Genomic DNA, 27,098 nt, shown 5'->3' on the forward strand with positions numbered 1-27,098 from the left:
CATCTCCAAACCCCCTCTTCCTTTTCCACCTGCTCATCATCCCTCTACACCTTCCACCTGCCTCATGCATCTCCAGCTCCTCCCCTCTCTCTGCCCATTTTCTCCTCCCACTCGCCCTGTCCAACCCCTTCTCTATCCACCTCAAACTGCCAAAACCATGCTCATTGGCACATGAAGTCCCTGCAATATAGTTCAATAAAGCACACCGATACTACTCCCACAACACACCTTTTATGCATGGCAGGCTCCATGGCTGGAGCTTGAAACTCATTTATTTGCCCTCCTGAAAATTATTTATTTGGGCTTGATGCACAGGCTGCCCTGCAAAGCAGGTCAATAAAGCAGGCTGATACTCCTCAAACATAACACACCTGTCAGGCAGGCCAGCCTACATTTCAGGGCCTGGAAACCCATTTCTTGCCCCTGACTTGTATGCTGCCCTGCAAAACAGATTGATATGGCTGACCAAAACTGTTCACACACAATATATCTGTCATGCAAGGTAGCCTAAATGCCATAGACTGAAAAAAAACACATTCTTGGCCAAGAGGTTATAAGCCCCACAGTGCTGATACCCATAAGCTGTACTGCTTCTGTGCCAAATTTGATTCAAATCGATCCAGCTTACCCCATTTTTCTGTCCACCTTATCCTCCCACATCTTCCTGTCCATCTCCTCCACTCTGTCTATCTCTCTATCTCCTTCCCCTCCCTCTCTTTGTCCATCTGCTCCACACTCTCTCACCAACCTTATCTTCCTTCCCCCCTCCCTCTGCCCACATTCTGCCTTCCTTTCTCTGATTGTCTTCTCTTCCCCCTCTTTCTTTTCCACCTGCCCATTATCCCTTCCACTGGCCTCCACTATCTTTCCCTCCTCTCTCTACACAACTCCTCCCACTCTTTCTGTCTGCCCCCCCCCCCAATCCCTCTCCTCCACCCCTCCACATGTCAGTTTCATCCTACTCTACAATCTCTCTGTCCATCCCCTTCTCCCTCCCCCCCCCCCCTCTCTCTCTCTCTCTCTCTCTCTCTGGCCACCACATCCTCCCCATTCTCCCACTCTTTCTGTCCATCTCAACCTCTCCACTGTCTGTCTACCCCTCCTCACTCCTCTCACTGTCCATCTCCTCCACCCCCTTGTCTCCAGCCATGTCATTCTCCTTCACACACTCTCTGTCCACCTCATCCTCCCCCCCCCCCCTCTATCACTATCCATCTTCTCCAACCCCCTTTCTCTGCTCAGCCATACCCATCTGTATGCATAGCCCCTGCAAGGCATGGCAATACTAGCCAGACAACACACCTCCTCCCCCACTCTCTGACCATCTCCTTGTCCCTCCACTCTCTGTCCATCCTCTCCTCACACCTCTTTCTGTCCATCTCCTCCACACCTGTCACTCTGACCATCTCATAGCCCTCAATACTCTCTCTGTCCATCTTCTCTTCCCCTCTTCCTCTCTCCATCTTCTCCTCCCCCTCCCTTTGCTCAGCTGTGCCCAGCTGCACCTGCAGTCATTGCAAAACAGATTGGTAAAGCATGACAATACTACTCCGACCCAACATTCCTGTAGTGCAGGGCAGCCTACATGTAAAGGGCTTGTTTCATGCCCCTGATATGTGGGATGCCCTGCATAACACATCGATGAATGAGTTCATGCTACCCCCCACAACATACCTGTCATGCAGGGCAGCCTATACTGAAGCCTATACTGAAAATACACATTTTTTTCTCTATCTCCGCTCCTACTGGAGCTAGGATGTTAGAAACCCCATAGTACTGATATACATGGATATTACTGTTTATGTACCTAATTTGGATAAAATCTGTCCATGGGTTCAGGAGGAAATCCTTGACATACATACATAAATATATACATACGTACTGCTTAGTCTTTATCCCCTGGCTTCACTCATGTAAGCCGTCGACACATTTATTGCACATATCTTTTCCTCCCACTGAAGCGTTCCTCATCCTCCTCTCTCTAAAGACTGAGATATTTCAATAAAAAAATTTCTCAGTAAGTCGAGATATTAAGAGATTATGAATACTGAGAAAGCTTGCAAACTTGAAAACTGTGCCAAAAAAGAGAACTCTCCAATGGTGATCAATAAGAGATAGTCCCTTATTAGACAAAATGCTGTAAATTCCTGATGACTGTGAGTCAGTACGTATTTATGAAATTATTCATTATAAAAATTAAGTGGGGCCATGGACATCAGGTAACTAAGGCGTTTGATGTTGTTTGGTAGTTTACCGATCAATTTGACAAAATTCTTGCATAAAAATGGAAGGAAGAATGAGGAAATGATCTGGACTATGTGGGCTCAGCCTTCTGTCAATTTCACACTTAATTGGTGATCTTTGTCTGGATTACTTTGAAGGTATGCAGGTGGCACAAAGCAGGATGGTTTTGGACAATGAGTGTGTGGTATGTGGAGCGAGTCGGCCAGGGCACCAGAGGTTTGGAGTTCTGGAAGGTACACAAAAGAACAAACTGGCTCCTGTGAAGGCACTTAGCCTGATTTTCACTGTTGGTTATTGCCTGCCCTGTGAAGCAGTCTCCACAATTCGGCATGATATTTTGAAAACACACCAGTGACTTGGATGTTATGTGGCCAATTCAACACTAGTCAAGGTGGTCTGGTCTCTTGCAGGTATAGGGAATGGAAGGTCAGCAGCCATCTTGTCCAAGTTAAGTAACTTCCATACATGTATGTCCTTACATCTGGCTTTTTGTGTCACACAAGCTCACAGGTGAACAAAAAGCGAAATGAACAGAAACTGCTGGTGATTTTATCTCCATGTGTGACCAGGATCCAATGCTTCTGAACACCATTGCCACGGGAGATGAGACCTGGTGCTACCAATTCGATCCGGAATCAAAATGGCAATCGATGTCATGCTGTTCACTGTCTTCCCCCTGACCAAAACAAAAGCTGTCTCCAAACATCCAAGCTGAAAACACTGTTGATTGCCTACTTTGACAACAATGGCATCATCCACAAGGAATTTGTTCCTGCAGGTCAAACCATGTATGCTGCATTTTACAAGTCTGTTTTGAACAGACTGCTATAGTGTATGCTGCGGGTTCAGCCAGAGTTGCACAGGATTGGAAAATGGACGCTGCTCCATGACAATGCCCCAGCACACTGTGCAGTCCATGTGTACCAATTCCTGGCACAGAATATGGCAACTGTTCTTGAACACCCTGTGTACTCTCCTGATCTGGCTCCTGCAAGCTTCTTCCTGTTTCCCCACTTGAAGGCGGCCATGAAAGGTGAACATTGTGTGGACATGAATGGCATCAAAGATTGTGTGACAGCTGTTCTGTGATCAGTTCCACAGGAGGTCTTTGATGATAGTTTTCAGAAGTTGTCCGAATGTTGTCGAAAGTGTTTTGTGGTGGGTGGTGACTATTTTGAATGGCATTAAAGAACATTTGTATGTATATTTATTTTATTTGTTGTCTGATAGCATTCACCAAACTCCTTAGCTCCACCACATATATTTCCTTGAATGGGTGTACAGATCATTAGCATGACTCACGAATTACAGTAGAGCACAACTTTTTATACAACATACACCGCAAAGGCTTAACAAAACAATCAAGATTACAATATATTTCATTTGTTGCGAAACCGTTTTGTTTTTTTATTCTCATTTTTAGAGAGTGTGGTTGCTCCTTGATGGTCAAGCCACCACCTAGCCACAATGCCAAAATGTAAAAGGCCCCACCTACAGCAGGTGAAGCAGATTGTTGCCACCTTATGTTGTTTTCTCATATTCCACACCTCCCATTTAAAATCTGCACATATGAGAACAAATACTCATGCACAGTATATGCCATGCGACTTACACCTTACTTCATATTATTCTGTCATGATCATCTTCCCTTGTACTACACAAGGAACATGAAATGCCATTCGCCTTATCAGCATATAACACTTCATATTCCCCCACTTAAAAGAAAGATTTCGGGACATCTCAAAAGCTCAAAAAAATAGCATACAGCTATGAACAACCCAATCACTTAAAAATACTGGATATGATTTTGTTCTTTAAAAAGGAATAAAACTTCATTTCTAATAACAAGTCTTTTCAGTTTTGTTGTTTCATTTCAGGTAAATGGTGGTAGACAGTGCTAGTCTACTTTGTGTATCTCCATCTTTTTTACTCCACATCCTGTGTGATGTAAGTAATTGTCCTGTATTACCAGTCTTTCTATATAGAGAGACATCACTTTATATACAGGGTGTCCCATTTATCTTCACCACCCTAAATAACTGTTTGTCCAGATGCAAATTACAAAATATTTCAAGCAAATGCTCTTTAGCCATCAGGGGGACATCAATCAGCATGACTGCCTTCATTGTAGCTTTGTTTTTTACAAAGATATCAACAGTGGTATGACTTTTTTAAATGGCACCCTGTATTTTTTATTCAGTAATTCATTTCCTCTCCTAATCACCTATTCAAAAATGTATCATAGTGTACCATTCACTGAAACACAATGTTATTAATTACATAACACAATACTGACGTTGACACTCTCACTCTCAGCACTTAGTGCAGGTACTTGGGGGAATGGAAAACATCCACGTGCTGACGTTGACAGAGGACAAATGTAAACATAAGAAGAATGCACACCCATCATTCTGTCAACCACGATCAGTTGAAGAGTTGTGTGAGTAGAATGTACAAAGAGAAGGTAGAAACACTCCTCATCTATGGGGAGTGTATGTTAGCAGAACAGTAATTGCAATATTGTTTTCTTATGTACGGGTATATTTAATACAGTAGTTTAGTCCTTTTAAATACTGTTGTGTAGAGTAGGCATACAGTAAAGGCTGTCCTTCTTACAAACTACATCGACATAACATTTCTTTTATTGTTGTAGTAGTTGTTGTTGTTGAAGGTAGGCAAAATGCTACGCAGGCAGCAGAACTGTACAGAGCACAATATCCTGACAAGAACCCACCTTCCCAATGTATGTTTTCTCGTCTTGTTGCAACGCTTAAGAAAACGGGAAGTTTCAGCCCACAACAATGCAATCATCGTAGCACTCACACAGACAAAACTTCCAAAGTTACTGTTCTCACTTCTGTTGCTATGAATAAACATGTGATCACATGACAGCTTGAACACGAGATTGGCATTCCTAAAACCAATGTACATTGTATTCTTACATGTCACCATTTCCATCCTTACCATGTACACCTACATCAAAAATTGCATGAGAATGATTTCCAGATTCATGTGCAGTTCTGTCAGTGGGCACAGCAGCAAATCCTTGACAACCTGAACTTCCTCTTCTATGTTCTATTTACCGATGAATGTTCCTCCTCAAACAAAGAATGTGTAAATACAAGGAACATGGAAGATTGTTGCCACGACAACCCATGATGTCTTGGACAGGTGGAACATCAGCGTCAGTGGAGAGGTAACGTCTGGTGTGGGCTGCTTGGTACTACAATTATTGGCCCTTATTTCATCAATGGTAGTCTAAACAGCACAGTGTATGCCAGCTTCCTCAGACGTATTCTTCCTCCTCTTCTGGATGAAGTGCCACAAGAACCAGAATGCTTATGTGATATCAACACAGTCGATGTCCAGCACATAATGCCTTGGGTGCACGTCATGTTCTGAACCAAAGGTATCCTGCCAGATGGATTGGTCAAGGAGGAACAGTTACTTGGCCTGCTAGGTCTCCTGACTTAAATCCTCTGGAATTTTTGCTTTGGGGATGCATTAAAGACGTTGTCTATCGTGATATTCCAACAACTCCAGAGGACATGTAGGAACGTATCATGCTTGCTTGTAATTCTCTTCAGCAGGCAACCCTGGAAGCAGTAAATAATTCTTTCATTCAATGAATGCACCAGTGTATCGGTGTCCAGCATCACCACTTTGAGCACCATTGAATGTTCTAATCCTGGGCAATGGTACAGGAGAGTCAAAGTCAATTTTGTGTTATGTTTTTACTTGGTTTTCATTTGTTTTCTGACAACTTCAGCAAGTGGATGAGTTTGTGATCCCGAGCTCAAAGTCAATGTTGTATTACGTAATTAATAACGGTGTGTTTCAGTGAATGGTATGCTGTGATACATTTTTGAAGAGAGGAAATGAATTACCAAATAAAAAATAGAGGATGCCATTTAAAACAGTCATACCGCTGTTCATATCTTTGTAAAAAACAAAGTTACAATGAAGCAATCATGCTGATTGATGTCCTGTGTGTGTGTGTGTGTGTGTGTGTGTGTGTGTGTGTGTGTCAACCTTCTTATTCCTGTTGCAACCATTTTCGTCTCTACTATCAGCTTGGTCTATTTGATTATAGAAATAAGTTGCAGAACACTTTGATACGTACCATGCCATTGGTCATTACACAGCTTCATACTTCTGTATTCACTGCACTTGCACTCTTCCTAAGGACAGTCACTGTGTCAAACCTCTACACCATTATAGATGTGAGTATACCATTACTTCCTTTAATAATAATAAAGAGGGTACAGGTAATTTCCTCAATGGATTCACCTGACCAAGGAACAGACCATCCCTTCTAAAAGTCTGTCTAACCTTACAGCATTCTTACCTAAATTGAATGGTACAGGCTATTCCAGGGATTCACCCTACCAAGGTATAGGCCATTTATACTGTGATCCACCTACACTTTTCCTCTCCTTCACCTCATCCAGTACTTCCAGTACTTGGGTATGCCCCATCTTAACCTCATCAGTAAACACAGTTACTAGCCCCCGTTTACTACCTTTTCTCACTCTAAACCATACGTTTCTCCCATAATTGCTTTCTGCTGACATTACCTGATTGCCCTCTATCTAAATATCTTAACTTCTAACTCCTTTTTTCCCTTACTCTTGTTTATAATATATATACGTGTCTTGCTTCTACTTACTGATACATATTGCTTTTCCTTTACTTTCTTATTATTACCAGATTTAGACAATACAAAATATTGCTAGTTATCAAATCTTCTTGTTCTCTTGTTAACTCATAAGAATTTGCTTCTTATATTCGGCTAAGAGTTTTAAGATGTCATCAGTCTGTGTTGCCTACCATCTTCTACTTGGATACTTCACCCCTACAATGAGTGGTGTGACTAACATGTGTCACTTAACTTAACCCAAAATAAATCCTGTTAGCCTAGTGTCATCGTTATATGTGAAATACCCACCAATACAATCCCACTGTATCAAGTTGTAAATTCTCTTATATAGACTGTAAAAAGAAGAGATCCTACTATAGGACCTTCACATATAGACAACAGAAAGATAGATTTGGTACTCCTAATGGAGAAGTAAGGAAAGAAAATAGAGACATTTATGTTAGGATCAAAGAATAAAAGATGACAGTACCCCATAGATGGATTCCCTTACCACTCCCCACCCCATAAACCCCACCTGCTAAGATGCTTCACTGTGGCACTGGCCATAGAAGTTGTTCAACATTCGCTACAGAACTGACTTGCCATGGCTTTACCATTCCAGACAGCCCAAAACCTGATCCTAACAATCCTCCATGAAATGCAATGGAAAAGGCAAGTATATTCACATAAGACATCATCAATGGTCAATATAATTTCTGTGATCATTTCCTCTCATTGGTCAATAATCAATAGAAATGATATCACTGCCCTAATAAAATTCAAATACAAACCCAATCATTCTATTCTTCTTTCTTTACATTTGAAAAATATACAGAACCAGTAACTACTTATTCTCCACTCCAGAATATTTAGCTTGCTATATTCATGACTTATGCGAAGACCTTGTGATTTAAAGCAGTTCTCTACAAGTGTCATAGTGCTACAACTATCATAAGATAATAGAGCCAGAATTGTTCTTATACTTGGTTTTTCATGTACTACATGTACATCATACATCATCAAAAGTTTCCTTTGAATGTTAATTCATAGTAAAGTTTATTAACTAAGTTCGTGGCTATCTTTGTAAACATACCAAAGCATTATTATTGAATAAACATTACACGCTGCGCATACAAGTGTTGGGGTCTCTCTTTTTCCTTTTTTTTTTTTTTTTCCTGCAAGAACTGGCAGTACAAGGGATAGAAGATAACAGAAGAGTTAAAGACAGTAGAAACTCTCTCACACACACACACACACACACACACACACACACACACACAGACATATGTCTGTACATGTGCGGATGGATATGTGTGTGTGTGTGTGTGTGTGTGTGTGTGTGTGTGTGTGTGTGTGTGTGCGCGCGCGAGTGTATACCTGTCCTTTTTTTCCCCCTAAGGTAAGTTTTTCCGCTCCTGGGATTGGAATGACTCCTTACTCTCTCCCGTAAAACCCACATCCTTTTGTCTTTCCATCTCCTTCCCTCTTTCCTGATGAAGCAACCGTGGGTTGCAAAAGCTTGTAATCTGTGTGTGTGTTTGTGTGTTTTTTGTCTCTATCAATATACCAACGCTTTCGTTTGGTAAGTTACAGCATCTTTGTTTTTAGATATATTTTTCCCATGTGGAATGTTTCCCTCTATTATATTCATATATTGTATAACCCTTTATCTTGCTGTGGATAATAGATATACTGCTTTTGGATGAGGTATATTCTGAACTTTAAAAGGTCCACTGTAATGATGAAAAAATTTGCTCATTTTCTTCTTTAAATCTTAGCTAGGATGAAAATCGTGTACTAATACCAAATCATCTATTTGAAAGTTTGGTACAATAGCCTTATCATTAAAAGTTCTGACTCCATTTTGTGCCTGTGTAATCAAGTTCTCTTGTACCTTCTCTTGCAACTTTTCCAAGTCAATCGCCAGTGAAATTGGTAATGTAAATAATTTTAACAAGGATTCTCTTATGAAGATTTTATTCATAACTTCTACAGGAGCTGATACTGTTGACATATGTGGTAATTCATTACGGATTACTTGAAATTCCGGCACTAGTTGTGCCCAAGTAGTGTGACTCGTACAACAGTATCTTTTACACAATTATCCTAATTCCTTCATGACACGTTCATAAGGATTCGTTTGTGGACTACACTTGGATTTAGTTAAGTATCTTACTCATTCCCAATCCAGAGAAGGAAAGTTGCTACTCACCATATAGCGGAGATGCTGAGTCACGATAGGCACAACAAAAAGATTCACACAATTATAGATTTTGGCCACTAAGGCCTTTCTTAGCAGTACACACACATACACACACACATTCACACAACTTGCACACATGTCTGCAGTCTCAGAGAACTGAAACCACAATGCGAGCAGCAGCACCAGTGCAAGGATATAGTTGGTCATGGAGACTAGGAAGGAGGTTGTGGATTTGGAATCCATAGTGCGACTGGATAGGTAGTGTTCAATAGCAGTAAGGACATGGGCATTAGGAATGTTAGTGTACAGGGAGGTGGCATTAATAGTGATGAGCAGGGCACCGTGTGGTAAAGGGACAGGAACTGTGGAGAGTCAGTCAAAGAAATGGTTGGTATCTTTTATATAGGAGGATAGGTTCTGGGTAATAGACTGAAGGTGTTGGTCTACAAGAGCAGATATTCTCTCAGTGGGGGCACAGTAACCGGCCACAATGGGGCGTTCTGGGTGGTTGGGTTTATGGACTTTAGGAAGCATGTAGAAGGTGGGAGTGCAGGGAGTGGTAGGGGTAAGTAGAGAGATGGACTCTGGGGAGAGGTTCTGGGATGGGCCTAAGGATTTGAGTAGCGATTGGAGATCTTGCTGGATTACTGGAATGGGATCACTGTGGCATGGTTTGTAGGTGGAAGTATCTGACAGCTGATGGAGTCCTTCTGCCATGTAATCCTTGGGGTTCAAAACAACGGTGGTGAAGCCTTTGCCTGCAGGTAGGATTATAAGGTCAGGATCAGTTATTAGATGGTGGACTGTGGTTCTTTCTGTGGATGTAAGGTTAGTTTGCATGCTGAGAGATTTGAGGAATGACGATGGGGCAAGGTTTGAGGTAAAGAAATTCTGGACAGTTATCAGGGGTTGGTTTGGAGGCAGTGGGAGTGGATCACGGTTGGATAGAGGAGTGAACTGAGTTATGCAAGGTTCAATATTGGTTGAGTCTGATTGGTCGGGTTGGTGGCGAGAAAGTGTTTTCACTGTAGGGACCAGGAGAAGGAGAGAAGGTCTTTGAATTTTGGATTGGGACAAAAGGTGAGGCCTTTGGAAAGGCTGATATTTCTGTGGGACTAAGGCTTCTGGGGGAAAGGTTCATAACTGTGTTGCAGATCTGTTTAGGTTCTGGGTTCTGTGTGGTGGTGGGAGGGAGTTTTGGAGGGTGGGGTATGTGTAGTAGGTCTGCAAGACAGAGTTTGTCAGCTATGAGGGGACCGTGGGGAGGTTTGGAGGTTTTTGTAGAAGTGGTGGATAGTGGTAATCCGAGGTGGGAATAGGAAGTGAGCAGGATGGAGAGCTTTTTGAGGTGGTGTTGTACAAGTTGGTCAAGTTCCTGGAGGGCAAGAGTTTCAGTGTGTGTTACGGCTTCCAGGAATTTGGAATTACATAGAAGGATAAGTTTGCGGATGGAGAAAAGGTACTGCAAGGAGGATTGGCACAACACCACCTCAAAAAGCTCTCCATCCTGCTCACTTCCTATTCTGGCCTCGAAGTACCACTGTCCACCACTTCTACAACAACTTCCAAATCTCCCCCATGCCACCTCATAACTGGCAAACCCTGTCTTGCAGACCTACCACACTTACCTCACCCTCCAAAACTCCCTCCCACCACCACCACACAGAACCCAGAAGCGAAACAGACCCGCAACACAGTTACGACCCTTTCCTCCACAAGCTTTAGTCCCACAGAAATATCAGTCCTTTCCAAAGGCCTCACTTTTTGTCCCACTCCCAAATTCAACCATGCACGACTAGTTAAAGAGCTTCTCTCCTTCTCCCGGTCCCTACAGTGGAAACAATTTTTCGCCACCAACCCAACCAATCAGACTCAACCAAAGACCAATACTGAACCTTGCATAACTCAGTTCACTCCTCTATCCAACTGTGATCCACTCCCACTGCCTCCAAACCACCCCCTGTTAACTTTCCAGAATTTCTTTATCTCGAACCTTGCCTCACCGTCATTCCTCAAATCTCTCAACATACAAACTAACCTTACATCTGCAGAAAGAACCCCAGTCCACCATCTAAAAACTGATCCTGACCTTATAATCCTACCTGCAGACAAAGGCTTCACCACCGTTGTTTTGAACCCCAAGGATTACATGGCAGAAGGACTCCATCAGCTGTCAGATACTTCCACCTACAAACCATGCCACAGTGATCCCATTCCAGTAATCCAGCAAGATCTCCAATCACTACTCAAATCCTTAGGCCCATCCCAGAACCTCTCCCCAGAGTCCATCTCTCTACTTACCCCTACCACTGCACTCCCACCTTCTACATGCTTCATAAAGTCCATAAACCCAACCACCCAGGATGCCCCATTGTGGCCAGTTACTGTGCTCCCACTGAGAGAGTATGTGCTCTCATAGACCAACACCTTGAACCTATTAACCGGAACCTATCCTCCTATATAAAGGACACCAACCATTTCCTTGACTGACTCTCCACAGTTCCTGTCCCTGCTCTAGCTCTCACTGAGTTTCATTGGCATTCTCCATAAATGAGAAGCTTATCGACTTGTTGTTCGAAGGAATACATCATTTACATTCTCTTGATTCGACGATACTAGTCTTACCATTCCTATTAGTGTTGTATTAAGAAACTGTCAAATGGTGTTTACATCTCAATGGCATGTTAGATGGATACACTGTAGTCAGTGAATATTTACTATTTGCATGATATATGAAAGAGAATTGTCAGAGCATGTGCTTTGATAAGTGCCGATGTTATAAGGAATACCACTCAATCCAGAATAAGAAGATTTCAACACTGCATTGATACCAATGGTCATCACTTCAAACACCTTCTGTAAATCGACATTCATGCCACCTTTGTGACCTTCGTTGACCTTCAAAGACCTTACTGTTACATACCTTTTTGTCCCATACAACATTTGTCCCACAAAATTTTCAGTCACTGTCATACTTTTGGAGTTATTCTAGGTGGCAATAGTTAGTGACTCACCCCGTATAGAGCTCGCACATAGGTGTGTGGTGCGTAGATACAATTGTGTTAGGTGCAAGTTCAAAGGGAAGGTGGGAGACTGGGTGTTTGTGCATAGGTTTGACAATGGAGCCAACACTAGACCAATCCCTTTTAATAAACTAGGTCGCCGTTTTATATGCCCCTGTTTAATTTTATGATTTCTCAGTACAGTTAATATCTTGGTCTGTAATGCATTAAATGGAGAGATCTCTAGACTTTCTGACAGTCAGGTTATGGAGGGTAGCTAGCCCCATCTTTACCTTCTGTCCTTGGTGCCAAATGACAACAGGGTTCTTTGAGTTTCAGTGGTAGAGGTTCAGCCATGTGGGCTTGGCCTTCTACCGATTTCACCACTCGTTGACGATCTTTGTCTGGATTACTTTGGAGGTAAGCTGGTGGCACCACTGGTGCAGACAAAACGCATGAAGGAGGAATGTTTTGGGCAGTGAGTGTGTGGTGTCCAGAGCAAGTCAGCTGGGGTACAAGAGGTTGGGAGTTCTGGATGGTAAAAAGGAGCACAAGTCAGCTCCTGTGAAGGTGCTGAGCCTGCAAAGTAATTTCCATGAGTGGGCATGATATTTTGGAAAACACACCAGCAACCTGGAGGTTATTTGGCTGGTTAGACACTAGTGAAGGTGGTCCAGTCTCCTGCAGGCTTAAGGAGTGGAAGGACGGCGACATACTATCCAAGTTAAGTAACTTCAACTTCCATGTATGTTCTTACATCTCGCTACCTCAAGTGCCCCCCCCCCCCCCCCCCCCCACCTCGCACCACCACAACACTCTGCAAATGGGGTTTATGTAACCACTACACATAATTAATAGAAAGTGTTTAAAAGTTATTTGCTTGAAATCTGATCAGTGAATTTTGGCCAACTGTAGTAGATTATTCAGTGCCTGTTATTTTGTTTTAAAAATTCTATATTTTGGTGTCTAATGAATGACAGTAGGTACACAATTAATAGCAACTATTTAAAAATCATTTGCCAAAAATCTGATAAGTGGACTTTGGTTAAATGTTGCTGACTATTCAGTGACTGTCAATTGTTTTTAAAATTCTGTATCTTGCCTGTATACTGTATGATTGTACGTTCATTATTAATGGCAGCTGTTTAGAAGTCATTTGCTTAAAATCTGATCTGTAAATTTGGCCAACTCTATCTGCCTATTCAGTGACTGTTAATTTTTATTTTTTTTATTTTTTTTTTAATCCTGTGTTTTGCTGTCTACTGAATGATAGTGGGTTCATAATTAACAGCAGCTGTCTAAAAAACCATTTACTTAAAACCTGATCAGGGAATTTTGATTAAGTGTAGCTGACTATTCAGTAACTGTTAGTTGTTTTTAAAATCCTGGACCTTTGCTGTCTAATGAGTGACAGTGGATTCGTAGTTAATGGCAGCTGTTTAAAGGTCATTTAGTTAAAAAAACTGCTCAGTGAATTCTGCTAACTGTTTTGAATTGCCCTTAAAATTCTGTTCTTTTGGTGCATAGTTGGTGACTCATAATTAGTTGCAGCTGTTTAAAAGTAATTTTTCTAAAGTTCACTCAGTCAGTTTTATTGCTATTGTTTGGCTTTAATGAAGACAAGTTATGTATTAAAAGTGATGAACACTGAAGTGATTATGTGAGGACCCCAGTTCTTGCATTAGGGTCACCCAATCCCAATTTTACCACCCTAATTCCTACTTGTCATGACTGGCAAATAAATCTCAGGGTGGTTCTCTTTATCATAAGGAATAAATAGTGTCACAACATGTCAAATATCTGGTTGTTATGCCACAGAACAATTTACCTTCAATGTTTTTGATGTGACCACAGAAAAAATAGAGATATATATGTAAAATTATATTCATTACACATAAAGTGAGGAAGGTAAAGCATTTTTAAATAAATACAACCTGTATCAAGATTTCAATATAATATTTTTTGATACAGTAACAGCACCTGCTGCTTACATGTTCATAGCTTGACATCAGATTGGAAAAAAGTGCAAATATGCAGAAGAAAAAAATAGATAGTCACTGCCAAATACTTCTACAAGTGTGGCTCATTAATTACAGTGGACATGATAATAGTAAAATTATTATTTTGATTATGTTATACAATGTTCTGAAATGCAGGTATACAGATCTCTTCCTCCACACTTTCTGTGCCCACCTGCTTCTCCTCTCATCTGTCAGTCCACCTCATCCTCTTATCTCTATCCATCCATCTCCTCATCCCCACTCACTCTATCTCTCAATTTCCTCCTACCCCTCTTTTTGTACATTTCCTCTATCACATCTCTCTGACTGTATCTTATTCCCCCTTCCTCTTTCCATATCCTGCTCCCCTTCTCTCTGTCCATCTTCTCCTCTGTTCTGTCAGTACATTTCCTTCTCCCCCTCTCTATCCATCTCCTCCTGTCAATTCTTCCTCTCCCCCCCCCCCCCCCCCTCTCTCTCTCTCTCTCTCTCTCTCTCTCTCTCTCCTCTCTCTCTCTCCTTATCTGTCTGCCCCTCCACCTCTTTCTGCCCATCTCCTCCTGCCTCCCCTTTCTCTGTTCATCCCCTCTTGTCCCACTTTCTCTCTATCGGTCCTCTACCAACCCCCTTTCCTCTATGCATTCTGTCCTCTATCCATCTTAACCTTCCTCCAACTGTGCCCATCCACATCTGCACAACAGAGCGATGAAGCATGCTGATACTACACCAACACATCCAAGACCCCCCTCTCTCTGTCCATCTCAACTTCCTCCCTCTCCCTTCCCATTTCCTTCTTTCCCCTTCTCTCCATCCATCTCCTTGTCACCAATGCCTCCTTCCATCCCCACCTCTCCCATTCCTCTGTCCATCCTCATTGAACCCACCTCTCTGTCAATTCCCATCTCTGCCCAACCCTCTGTCCATCCCTTTTTTCCCCTTCCTCCGCCTACCCATCTCCTATGGCCCCCACTATTCGCAACTGTTCTTCTCCTCCTGCCTTCACTCTTCCTCACTGTCTTAACTTCTCCTGCCCCTGTCCCTATGTGTCCATCCCTTCCTGATCCCACTCTCTCAATCTGTCCTTCACCCCTTACTACCCTTCTCCCTAGGTAGGGATTTGTGATTTGCTTGCCAAATTTGATCAAAATTGATTCAGGAGTCTGGGAAGACATTCCAGCCATGCATGCATACATACATACATACATACATACATACATACATACTTACCGCCAGCTTTACATAGATGTGTACACACTGTTTGCAATCACCTTCAAGTATCAAACAGGGGATGATGTTTAATAATCTGGCATTCTTGTTACTGGGTATCACAATTCTGTAATACTTCTTCAAATTTAGAGAAACTGTGCACAGCTTAATCGTTTCACTCAGTATCTAGGCTTGCCTTCATATATCTACAGTGTCAACAGACAAAGATTAAATACACCTAAAAACTTCTAGAGTCATAGTCTACTGTCCAGAAAAACTCATTTTTAGTGTCAGTTGGCAATGATGTCTCTGATCAATTTTTCAGTGTGCCATATCTCACATATCATACAGGAAGTGTTATCTATATGAAAAATCATTATGTCCGTCCAGTGCATGTGAATGCTATCTAGCATGAAAATGGGCATGGTGGCTTTGAACTTTACTGTAGGAAGTAATGGTTAAAACATATTAGTCACATACCAAAGACTCAGAATTCTGCCACAAAATGTTCTCTCCAACACAAATCTAGTGAAGTACCTATCATATGAATCATGTCTAGTACCACAAAAGCAATTCTGCCCTGTGTTAATTGCAGCTCATTCATCAGCACCGTCGGATTAACTATTATCCTCCTGGGCTTAAACTGTTATAATTTTCCCCTTGTTTTCTCTAATTTATATAGCTTTCATTTTTGTTCCATATCTGAGTCTTCACACTTAGTCAATACTTCCCTCTCCTTAAACTCTCTGAATTTGTTTTATTTCAATAATTGTTTGTATTTATTTATTTACCTTGAAATTCATTTAAAATGACATCATTTATTCCATTTTATTTTTCACCAACATCTTCTTTATTTACACACAAATGCTTTGGCAGATATAGACTGGGACACTCAGATGTTTAGGACGGGTGGTAGGGACAGAGCATCGAGTGACATTATACTGAGTGCACTATCCGAAAATTACCTCGAGCAATTAAACAGAGAACCGACTCGTGGAGATAACATATTGGACCTACTGATAACAAACAGACCCGAACTTTTCGAATCTGTATGTACAGAACAGGGAATCAGTGATCATAAGGCCGTTGCAGCATCCCTGAATATGGAAGTTAATAGGAATATAAAAAAAGGGAGGAAGGTTTATCTGTTTAGCAAGAGTAATAGAAGGCAGATTTCAGACTACCTTACAGATCAAAACGAAAATTTCTGTTCCGACACTGACAATGTTGAGTGTTTATGGAAAAAGTTCAAGGCAATCGTAAAATGCGTTTTAGACAGGTACGTGCCGAGTAAAACTGTGAGGGACGGGAAAAACCCACCGTGGTACAACAACAAAGTTAGGAAACTACTGCGAAAGCAAAGAGAGCTCCACTCCAAGTTTAAACGCAGCCAAAACCTCTCAGACAAACAGAAGCTAAACGATGTCAAAGTTAGTGTAAGGAGGGCTATGCGTGAAGCGTTTAGTGAATTCGAAAGTAAACTTCTATGTACCGACTTGACAGAAAATCCTAGGAAGTTCTGGTCTTACGTTAAGTCAGTAAGTGGCTCGAAACAGCATATCCAGACACTCCGGGATGATGATGGCATTGAAACAGAGGATGACACGCGTAAAGCTGAAATACTAAACACCTTTTTCCAAAGCTGTTTCACAGAGGAAGACCGCACTGCAGTTCCTTCTCTAAATCCTCGCACAAACGAAAAAATGGCTGACATCGAAATAAGTGTCCAAGGAATAGAAAAGCAACTGGAATCACTCAATAGAGGAAAGTCCACTGGACCTGACGGGATACCAATTCGATTCTACACAGAGTACGCGAAAGAACTTGCCCCCCTTCTAACAGCCGTGTACCGCAAGTCTCTAGAGGAAGGGAAGGTTCCAAATGATTGGAAAAGAGCACAGATAGTCCCAGTCTTCAAGAAGGGTCGTCGAGCAGATGCGCAAAACTATAGACCTATATCTCTGACGTCGATCTCTTGTAGAATTTTAGAACATGTTTTTTGCTCGCGTATCATGTCATTTCTGGAAACCCAGAATCTACTATGTAGGAATCAACATGGATTCCGGAAACAGCGATCGTGTGAGACCCAACTCGCCTTATTTGTTCATGAGACCCAGAAAATATTAGATACAGGCTCCCAGGTAGATGCTATTTTTCTTGACTTCCGGAAGGCGTTCGATACAGTTCCGCACTGTCGCCTGATAAACAAAGTAAGAGCCTACGGAATATCAGACCAGCTGTGTGGCTGGATTGAAGAGTTTTTAGCAAACAGAACACAGCATGTTGTTATCAATGGAGAGACGTCTACAGACGTTAAAGTAACCTCTGGCGTGCCACAGGGGAGTGTTATGGGACCATTGCTTTTCACAATATATATAAATGACTTAGTAGATAGTGTCGGAAGTTCCATGCGGCTTTTCGCGGATGATGCTGTAGTATACAGAGAAGTTGCTGCATTAGAAAATTGTAGCGAAATACAGGAAGATCTGCAGCGGATAGGCACTTGGTGCAGGGAGTGGCAACTGACCCTTAACATAGGCAAATGTAATGTATTGCGAATACATAGAAAGAAGGATCCTTTATTGTATGATTATATGATAGCGGAACAAACACTGGTAGCAGTTACTTCTGTAAAATATCTGGGAGTATGCGTACGGAACGATTTGAAGTGGAATGATCATATAAAACTAATTGTTGGTAAGGCGGGTACCAGGTTGAGATTCATTGGGAGAGTGCTTAGAAAATGTAGTCCATCAACGAAGGAGGTGGCTTACAAAACACTCGTTCGACCTATACTTGAGTATTGCTCATCAGTGTGGGATCCGTACCAGGTCGGGTTGACGGAGGAGATAGAGAAGATCCAAAGAAGAGCGGCGCGTTTCGTCACTGGGTTATTTGGTAACCGTGATAGCGTTACGGAGATGTTTAATAAACTCAATTGGCAGACTCTGCAAGAGAGGCGCTCTGCATCGCGGTGTAGCTTGCTCGCCAGGTTTCGAGAGGGTGCGTTTCTGGATGAGGTATCGAATATATTGCTTCCCCCTACTTATACTTCCCGAGGAGATCACGAATGTAAAATTAGAGAGATTAGGGCGCGCACGGAGGCTTTCAGACAGTCGTTCTTCCCGCGAACCATACGCGACTGGAACAGGAAAGGGAGGTAATGACAGTGGCACGTATAGGTGCCCTCCGCCACACACCGTTGGGTGGCTTGCGGAGTATCAATGTAGATGTAGATGTAGATATATCTCCACTGCCCATGTGGCTTCAGTCTTTTATCAACTCAGTCACCTCATGTTTTGTTACCAGTCCCAATTCCTGTTCAATATGTAACAAAATATTCTTACACCATTGTAGCCAGTAATTTATTATTGTTCTTTCTTCATTATCACCTTCAGTTCCCAAGTAAAATAATCTACAATTACAAAAGTTCTAAAATTACCTTTAAATATGCTATGCAGTATCTGGTCTGCTCTCTTTGCTACTATAGTTGCTACTTTTTCTTCTTTTAGAAGACTATAGTGTATTGTTACATTTGCAAGATTCATCAAAATATTACAGAAACAAACCTGTCATAGCTAGGGACTTCTTTGTAGTGGCCCATCCAAAGCTTCTCTGAACTGCCATTTTCCATTTGTTGTACTTGTGGTTCCGTTCTGTAAATAATAGAATGATAAAATGATGAAAGGATGCTACAGAAAATACCAAATCAGATGACTAAGTCATACTGGTTTGTCACAAAATGCAATCACTATAAGATCTTAACTAACTCTCTTCATGAATAATTACTGTTAATTATTATTTAACACTTTCGAGATGGAGTGTGAGCGGAGGCTATAACCAGTGCCTGATTGAGACTTGGGGTTCATCTGAAAAGTGTTTAACTTATGGTAACAATACAGTCAGACTGCATAGGAATTCACTGGCCAAAATCCCCCATTAAATGAATACACTTCTGTCAAATGGGTTGACCAGGGACAGCGGGATGACTTAAAACATTATGGTAATGTTTTGTCCTTTATTATGTTGGCAACAGTGGATGGCATAATTATGTTTTGCACTTTCACAGCTTGAGCATTGTTTACATGATGGTGTGCTGATGTCCTCAAATTAAAGGATATGTATTTTTTAATTGAAAGTACTAGTTTAAAATAAAAGTTCTATACAGATCATTCTCTACCCAAGAAAGCTGGAGGCAAAACTTCTCTCATTCTAATTAGGAAGATGTTACAGTAATAAATTCACTAACTGCAAGTGATTGGGGTTTTCCCTTGACTTTGACAGGTGTTAGAATAATTGAGAACTCTTCCATAATGGGGCTGGATCATATTATTCCTAAAAAGACACATGCAAATTCTATCTGAGTGATAGTGTATGAATTTTGAAAGATTGTATGCTTGAACTGACTAAGGAATGATGTAAGGTTATTTTCCTGAATGTCAACAGTTCCTACTGGAGCATAATCAGTTACAATTAAACCAATGTAAACTGATGAACCTGGTGTTAAAAGATCAAAACATAGGCTATATATTGTATAATTGACAGTCAAAAGAGCAGTATTAGTATAATGTTCTGTGGCACAGCTATTGACAAGCTACTTCCAATTTACATGGTTCATGGGGCATCACATGTGTATGGTTCTTGGAGGCAAGGGGACCCTAAAGGAACACTTTATGGATGCTCAAAATTGTCCTGGTTTAATGACTTTATATTCTTTAACTGATTTGAATGAATTAGGCTTCCATACTATAAAAAGCTGTCCAAGAAGACACAGAAAGCTCTAATAGGGGCTATTTGTTATGTCACATCTCTGTAAATGTTTTGCAGAAATCCAAAGAGCATAACATTAAATTTATATTACTGCCACTGTAGTAACACTGTTCACGTTTACGTCGCACTGCACTTAGCGTAGACCGGGACTGTGTCCTAGGCATGCCCGATCTTGACTGACTGGGCACGGCCCGTGCTGCCGGAGTTGTTGTTGTTGTTATGCCGGCAGAGGTCGCGTCTGAATTCTCGCGTGCCCTCTGGTGGACGGGACTCTACTTGCGGCAACTACCGTCCGTGACGCGCCGTGCCAATGTGCGCCTCCCGCGATCTTTCTGGTGGCTACTACACTCCTCCTCCTTCGGGGGGTGAAGCCACTGTGATCCACTGCATCGGAAGGTGGAGCGACGGGCAGGAGCGATGACCTCCACATCCATTGGATAGCCGGAGTCGAGGGGATCTGTCAACCCTTGAGCTGGAACCTTCGAATACGGCTGGAAGTGACCCACACAAAGAGGCCCCCGTCGTCCCACAACCGGAGCCCGGGACAGAACGGGCGACAAGCTGTTGAACTCCAGATCCTGTTCCACCCCGGGAGGGGCAAGACCCAGTGGCGGGGACGAAGGGGAAGGGACGACCACAGGTGAACCAACCTCCTGAGAAATCGGGCCCGCTAGGGGGGGCCGGCTCTCGCTGGGGCATCTCGAACGATGGCGATGCCGGTGCTGGAGCTACTGGAGGCTGCCAAGGCTGAGAACCATCGCAGTGCGCCAGAGGCACAGCAGGGAGAGGAGGCAACGTCCCCTGCGAAACCAACACAGGTGCCGGCAACGGGGAAGCCAGTGTCCGAGAGGGCGGAGGGTGGGTGCCCGAACGTGGACGGAGCTGATTTTGGTGACGACGTACCACCCGGTCCCCCACCTGCAAGGTATAGCGCCGGCGGCCATTTCGGCACAGGACCACCGCTGGTAGCCACCGTGGATTGCGACCAAACCCACGGGCCCAGACCGACATACCCAGTGGAAAACCAGGTACTCCGTGTTGTGAAGACTGGCGAGGACCAGGCCGGAGGAGGTGCAGCAGAGTCCTAGGTTGACGCCCATGGAGGAGCTCCGCGGGGCTGCGGTCTCCCATTGGTGTGGTCCGGTATACCGTCAAGAAAAACGTCAATGCTTCCTCCGCGGGAAATTCGTGCACATACTTTTTCATCTGCATCTTAAATGTGCGCACCATGCACTCGGCTTCCCCAATCGATTTTGGATGGAAGGGGGGAGAGCAAACGTGCCGAATACCGAAGCGCCTACAAAAATCCTGGAAGGTCTGCAAAATAAACTGCGGTCCATTGTCCGAGACCAGGGTGATTGGCAGACCTTCCACAGAAAAGATTTTTGCTAGTGCCTGGATTGCAACTTCGGAAGTGGTTGAGGAGCAGTGAACCACATATGGGAATCAGGAATAATCATCAATGACAATGAGCCAAAAACCGTTGAGAAATGGGCCCACAAAATCGATGTGAACACGTTCCCATGCTTGGGTTGCCGGTGGCCATGAAGAGAATGCCGCCCTGGGAGATGCTTGTTGGCTCGCACACTGGGAACAGGTGGCCACCAAGTGCTCAATTCCTCTGTCAATACCGGGCCAGTACACATGTCTGCGAGCCAAGGTTTTAGTACAGGAAACACCCCAGTGCCCCGCATGTAATAACGTGAGGACCTCCCGTCGTAAACTTGCAGGAACAACCATGCGAGGAGCTGTATCATCGGTAGCCAGAAGGAGAACGCCTTCCAAGACCGAGAGGCGGTCCCGTAGAAGAAAATAATTACAAAGAGGGTCCGAGGCCCGGCCTGGAGGGCGGGATGACCACCCCTGCTGAATGAGGCGAACTACTAGCCGGAGAACCGGGTCAGCTGCCGTTTCCCTGGCGACTCGAGAACTAGTGATCAGGAAGCCATCAACCGCTTGGCGGGACGCCACATCCAAATGAAAACACATAATCTCCTCTCGATCGAACCGGAAAACGGGAAAGAGCGTCGGCATTGGTATGCTGTCCTGTAGGGCGAAAATGAATGTCATAATGGTACTTAGAGAGGAACAAGGCCCAGCGCTGTAGTCTGTGGGCCGCCCTATCCGGAATCTGAGAGGCGGGGCCAAATAACGATATTAACGGCTTATGGTCAATGAGTAACTGAAACTTCGTGCCATACAAGAAAGGGTGAAACTTGGTAACAGCGTAGACAATGGCCAAAGCCTCTTTTTCCACCTGGGAGTAATGGGCCTGCGCGGGACTAAGCGTTTTAGACGCAAATGCCAGTGGTTGCTCGGAACCATCTGCGTTGCGATGGGCCAGGACCGTCCCCACCCCATACTGCGAAGCGTCTGTAGCCAGGACCAACAGCTTACGGGGATCAAAAGTAGCCAAACAAGGGGCGGACGTGAGGAGGCCCTTCAACGAGGTGAACGCTGGCTCGCATGCAGGCGACCAATCAAAAGGAACACCCTTGCGCAGAAGGCAGTACAGGGGGTGGGCTATAGTGGAAGCCCTGGGAATGAACCGGTGGTAATAGGCTATCTTGCCTAAAAAAAGCTTGTAACTCTTTCAGCGAAGCGGGCCGAGGAAGGTTGACGATACCTTGGACCAAACTTCCTAGTGGCTGGATACCGTGGCGAGAGATGGTGTAGCCCACATACTCAATGGATGGTTGAAAGAAGGTTGACTTATGCAGGTTGCAACGCAAGCCCACAGACCTGAATTTGAGAAAGAGGGTGCGAAGGTTGTGCAAGTGTTCCTTCGTGCTGCGGCCTGTGACAATTATGTCATCCAGGTAATTAATACAATGAGGAATTGTCGATGTGACATGCTCAAGATAATGCTGGAATATCTCCGGGGCACTGGATATTGCAAAGGCCAACCGCTGGTACTGGTAAAGGCCAAACGGGGTGTTGACGACCGCCAACCGTTTGGAGTCCTCATCAAGTGGTATCTGATGATAAGCCTCCGACAGATCGATTTTCGAAAAATATTGGCCTCCTGCCACAGATGAGAACAATTCATCAGCACGAGGCAAAGGATAGGTGTCCACCACCAATTGGGAATTAATGGTGGCCTTGAAATCGCCACAAAGACGTAATTTTCCCGAGGGCTTCCTTACAATAACGAGGGGCGAAGCCCACTCACTGGAAGAAATGGGAAGAACGACCCCTAGGGCTGTCAGCCGGTCTAGCTCTTCCTTTACCTGAGGGCGGAGAGCCAAGGGGATCTGCCTCGCGCGTAGAAAACGCGGGCGAGCAGAAGCCTTCAACGTTAAGTGAGTTTCAAAATCTGAAACACGCCCTAGGCCCTCCTCAAAAATATCTGGAAAGTTGGAGATTAAAGATTCCAAAGATTGATAGGGAACATCATCGGAGACCAACTGGATGGTGTCAGCGATAGAAAAACCGAAAGCTTGAAAGGCATCCAGGCCAAAAAGGTTAGCTGAGCTCGCATCACTGACAACAATAAAAGTAATAGGCTGAGTGACTGATTTGTAAGTCACGTCGGCAGTGAATTGACCCAGTAGGGGAATGAACTGTTTACCATAACCGCGTAGACGCCAGTAAACTGGCGCCAACGGGGGCGATCCAAGGTCGGAATAAGTTTGTGCATTCAACAACGAAACTGCCGCGCCCGTATCGACTTGCAGTTGTAACCGGCGTGACCAAACCGACACCTCGATAAAGAGTTTGCGTGCCGTTGCGTCGGGAGCCTGGCCCGATGAAACTTCCTGAATGTCAACGTCTATGTCCTCTGTACCTGCTTCCTTCGATTCTTTTGAGGCTGAGTGGCAAACTTTAGCAATGTGACCTTTTCTATTACATTTGCGACAAACGGCCCAACGCTGGGGGCACTCTGACCGATCGTGATGTATGCAGCACGACGCACAGGACGGCAACAGGGGCCAGTGGCCGGTATTCTGTTTACGCGCCGTGCGGGAGCGGCCGTAACGGCCGGATTGAACCGCTCGCACGTTGTCCACACCCGACACAGTGGACGCGGCCGCGCCGCCCTGAACCTCCGCGACATCACACCACGTTTCCAGCTGTTGACCTGCTGCATGAGAGACTTCATACGATTGAGCAATGGACAGGACTTCCTCGAGGGAAGGGTTTTCTAACTGCAGGGCCCATTGCCGGACCTCCTTATCAGGGGCCGAACGAACAATGACGTCGCGTACCATAACATGGGTGTACGACTCTCGCGACTGCTCCGTGACAAAATGACACTTGCGACTAAGACCATGCAGGGTAGCGGCCCACGCCCGGTAAGACTGATGGGGCTGTTTCTTGCATTGATAGAACTCGACCCTAGCCGCCACAACATGCGTGCGGCGGTGGTAATATGAAGACAGCAATGAACACAATGCGTCAAACGACAAGGACGAGGGTTCCTGCAACGGTGCTAGCTGCCGCAAAACTTGATACAGCGAGGGAGATATCCAAGACAAGAAGAGAGCACGACATACCTCCGCATCGGAAACATGAAACGCCTGGAAATGCTGCCGAAGGCGATGTTCATATGCATCCCAATCCTCCGCCGTCTCGTCATACGGGGGAAAGGGAGGAGGGAATGGCGCTGGAGCAGACGGCGTGGAGAGCAACGCCGGAAGCACTTGTTTCATGGTGGCCATGAGTTCCGTCTGCTGCGCAACCAAAACTCGCACCAAATCCTCCATGCCGTGGATAACCTGCAAAACCGGAACAACGACGCAACACGCGAAAGAACGACCCTACTCGTCGCCAATTGTGTAGTAACACTGTTCACGTCTACGTCGCACTGCACTTAGCGTAGACCGGGACTGTGTCCTAGGCATGCCCGATCTTGACTGACTGGGCACGGCCCGTGCTGCCGGAGTTGTTGTTGTTGTTATGCCGGCAGAGGTCGCGTCTGAATTCTCGCGTGCCCTCGCGTGCCCGTGACGCGCCGTGCCAATGTGCGCCTCCCGCAATCTTTCTGGTGGCTACTATAGCCACTAATTCAACACATCTGTGCAGCCCATTGATAGTGCTTAATTCTGCCTGCTGATGGTTGAGTAGTGTAAAGTTTTACATGAATAGAAACTGAAGAATATTATGAAGGACATGTTTCTTGACCAACTCAAGGAAATGCTTAACTATTAATTCCACTGTTCAAACAAGACACAAAAGCAGGCTTCAAGAAACCTGAATTTTTTTCTGTTTCATCCAGAAGAGGCATTGAAACTCATTTCCAAAACAAATAGTTAAAAAGAAGATGAAATTTGAAGAAAGAGAGAAACAATAGAAAATTCATTTGACTTATTTATGTGTGATATGTACAGCTAGGAGACACAGCTACTTCATAATGTGAGGTAAAACATTGTAAACATTGATTTAGATGACCCTCACAATCCACACTCTTGTAACAGTAGTGACACTAACATTACTTCTATCCAAGATGCTGTGGAAAATTTGAGTTCAGAAAGTGAAAAACATCAGAACAATGACTCACACATGCAATCATTTTACAACTGATGGCAATTACATTGAGCAATTAGAAAAACCAGTAATAACAACTCAGTGGCTGAGTTAAATAAAGAAGAGTTCATTGGCATAATTACTCTGAGTGAAAATCCTAGGTTGTTCTGAAAGCAATCATAAGAAAAATATTAACCATAAGAGATACCAAAGTGAAAACTTCGTTTATGAGGAAGTCTCAAAAGCCATCAATCATCTATGTCTTTCCAAATGAGGAAGACATTCAAGGAGTCTCTGTGACACAAGTTATGTGCAAACTTAATACTCTCTTTGATCAATTGGTCATTACTAGCTCCTGTATGAAAGCAGAGTGTAAAGAGAGTTAATACTAACAAAATCTGATAATCTGATTACTTAAATGTAGGGAAAAAAGAAGAAAAATGAAAGAAAAGTATGTGTGTGTGTGTGTGTGTGTGTGTGTGTGTGTGTGTGTGAAAAAGAGAGAGAGAGAGAGAGAGAGAGAGAGAGAGAGAGAGAGAGAGTGGAAAATATTTTAAGATAAATAGTGTACCAATATTTTCTTTGCCTCTTTTTTAAATTTTCAATATTCATTTTTAATTTAATGTAATATTATTTTGCATATTCCACCTTAAAGAACAGTAAAATTTGTATCAAATATTTACAATTTAAAAAGAAACACTTTCACTGTCCCAAGTCATCCATCTGATAGGGTGAATATAGCATTCTGGATAAAATAAATAGGTGCTCCCACCCTGTGCCGAGACTTGGTGTAATGGTCGCCTAGTCGTAGATTTGCTAATTGCTATAATCGCACTATTTCACTCCCATTTATGGACCTTGTTAGCACTTGATGTTAGGTTGGCACCATTAAAATGCATTGTGTTGTGGTAATCGCTGCTACTTGCTGGATCGCTGCTGTGTCTCGATGCTGATGCTGGCTCTAAATCTGGTTGTCTAGGGTTAAAAACATGAGGTCCCGTGTTTTTTATGTGCTTTTGATGATAAAGAATGAGCGAAACCAACAAATATGTAAACTTCAAATATTTATTACTCTGGTGGCCATCTTAATTCCACTGTTCACCAAAGACCATGACACAACACAAAGTAGTACTTCCTTTACATGTTCTTTGCATTGTTTATCCACCTCAAACAATAACACACAAACACACTTTACCAAAGTGACATTCCGACTGCACCCCGACCCTTCTTGCTGCTTGTATTTATAACATTGTCAAAGAACTACTAAAAAGAGATATAGTTTATAAGTCATATGTACATCTGTCATCATAATTTGTGCAGAAAAGTTATTAATTTGCTTCGAGTGACATAATTTAACATGTTATTAAAATGTCAGACAGATTTGTTGACTTGACAGAATAATTATTTGTTACAAAAAGGCCATTTTATAGAAGTTTGTCAATTGACTTCTCTAATTTGCATAAATAAGTAAATAACATGAACTATTAAGAATTACATTGGTTTTCGTCTAAAATAGGATTGATTACGTGAATACTGAGTGAAAACGCTCCTAGTGAACAAACAGGTTT

The 27,098-nt window shown here is 43.4% G+C and overlaps 1 protein-coding gene across 1 annotated transcript in view; it reads right to left on the bottom strand.

Moving 5' to 3' along the window:
- LOC124775653 (glycerol kinase-like) overlaps positions 1 to 27,098 on the bottom strand; it is a 166,541-nt gene that overhangs the window by 12,391 nt on the left and 127,052 nt on the right. The window contains exon 10 of the mRNA XM_047250481.1: positions 18,864 to 18,950. Within this exon, the coding sequence (XP_047106437.1) occupies positions 18,864 to 18,950 (87 nt within the window). The remainder of the gene's footprint in view (positions 1 to 18,863; positions 18,951 to 27,098) is intronic.

The sequence above is a fragment of the Schistocerca piceifrons genome, chromosome 2 (assembly GCF_021461385.2).
Source record: "Schistocerca piceifrons isolate TAMUIC-IGC-003096 chromosome 2, iqSchPice1.1, whole genome shotgun sequence".
In the NCBI taxonomy this organism is placed as follows: domain Eukaryota; kingdom Metazoa; phylum Arthropoda; class Insecta; order Orthoptera; family Acrididae; genus Schistocerca; species Schistocerca piceifrons.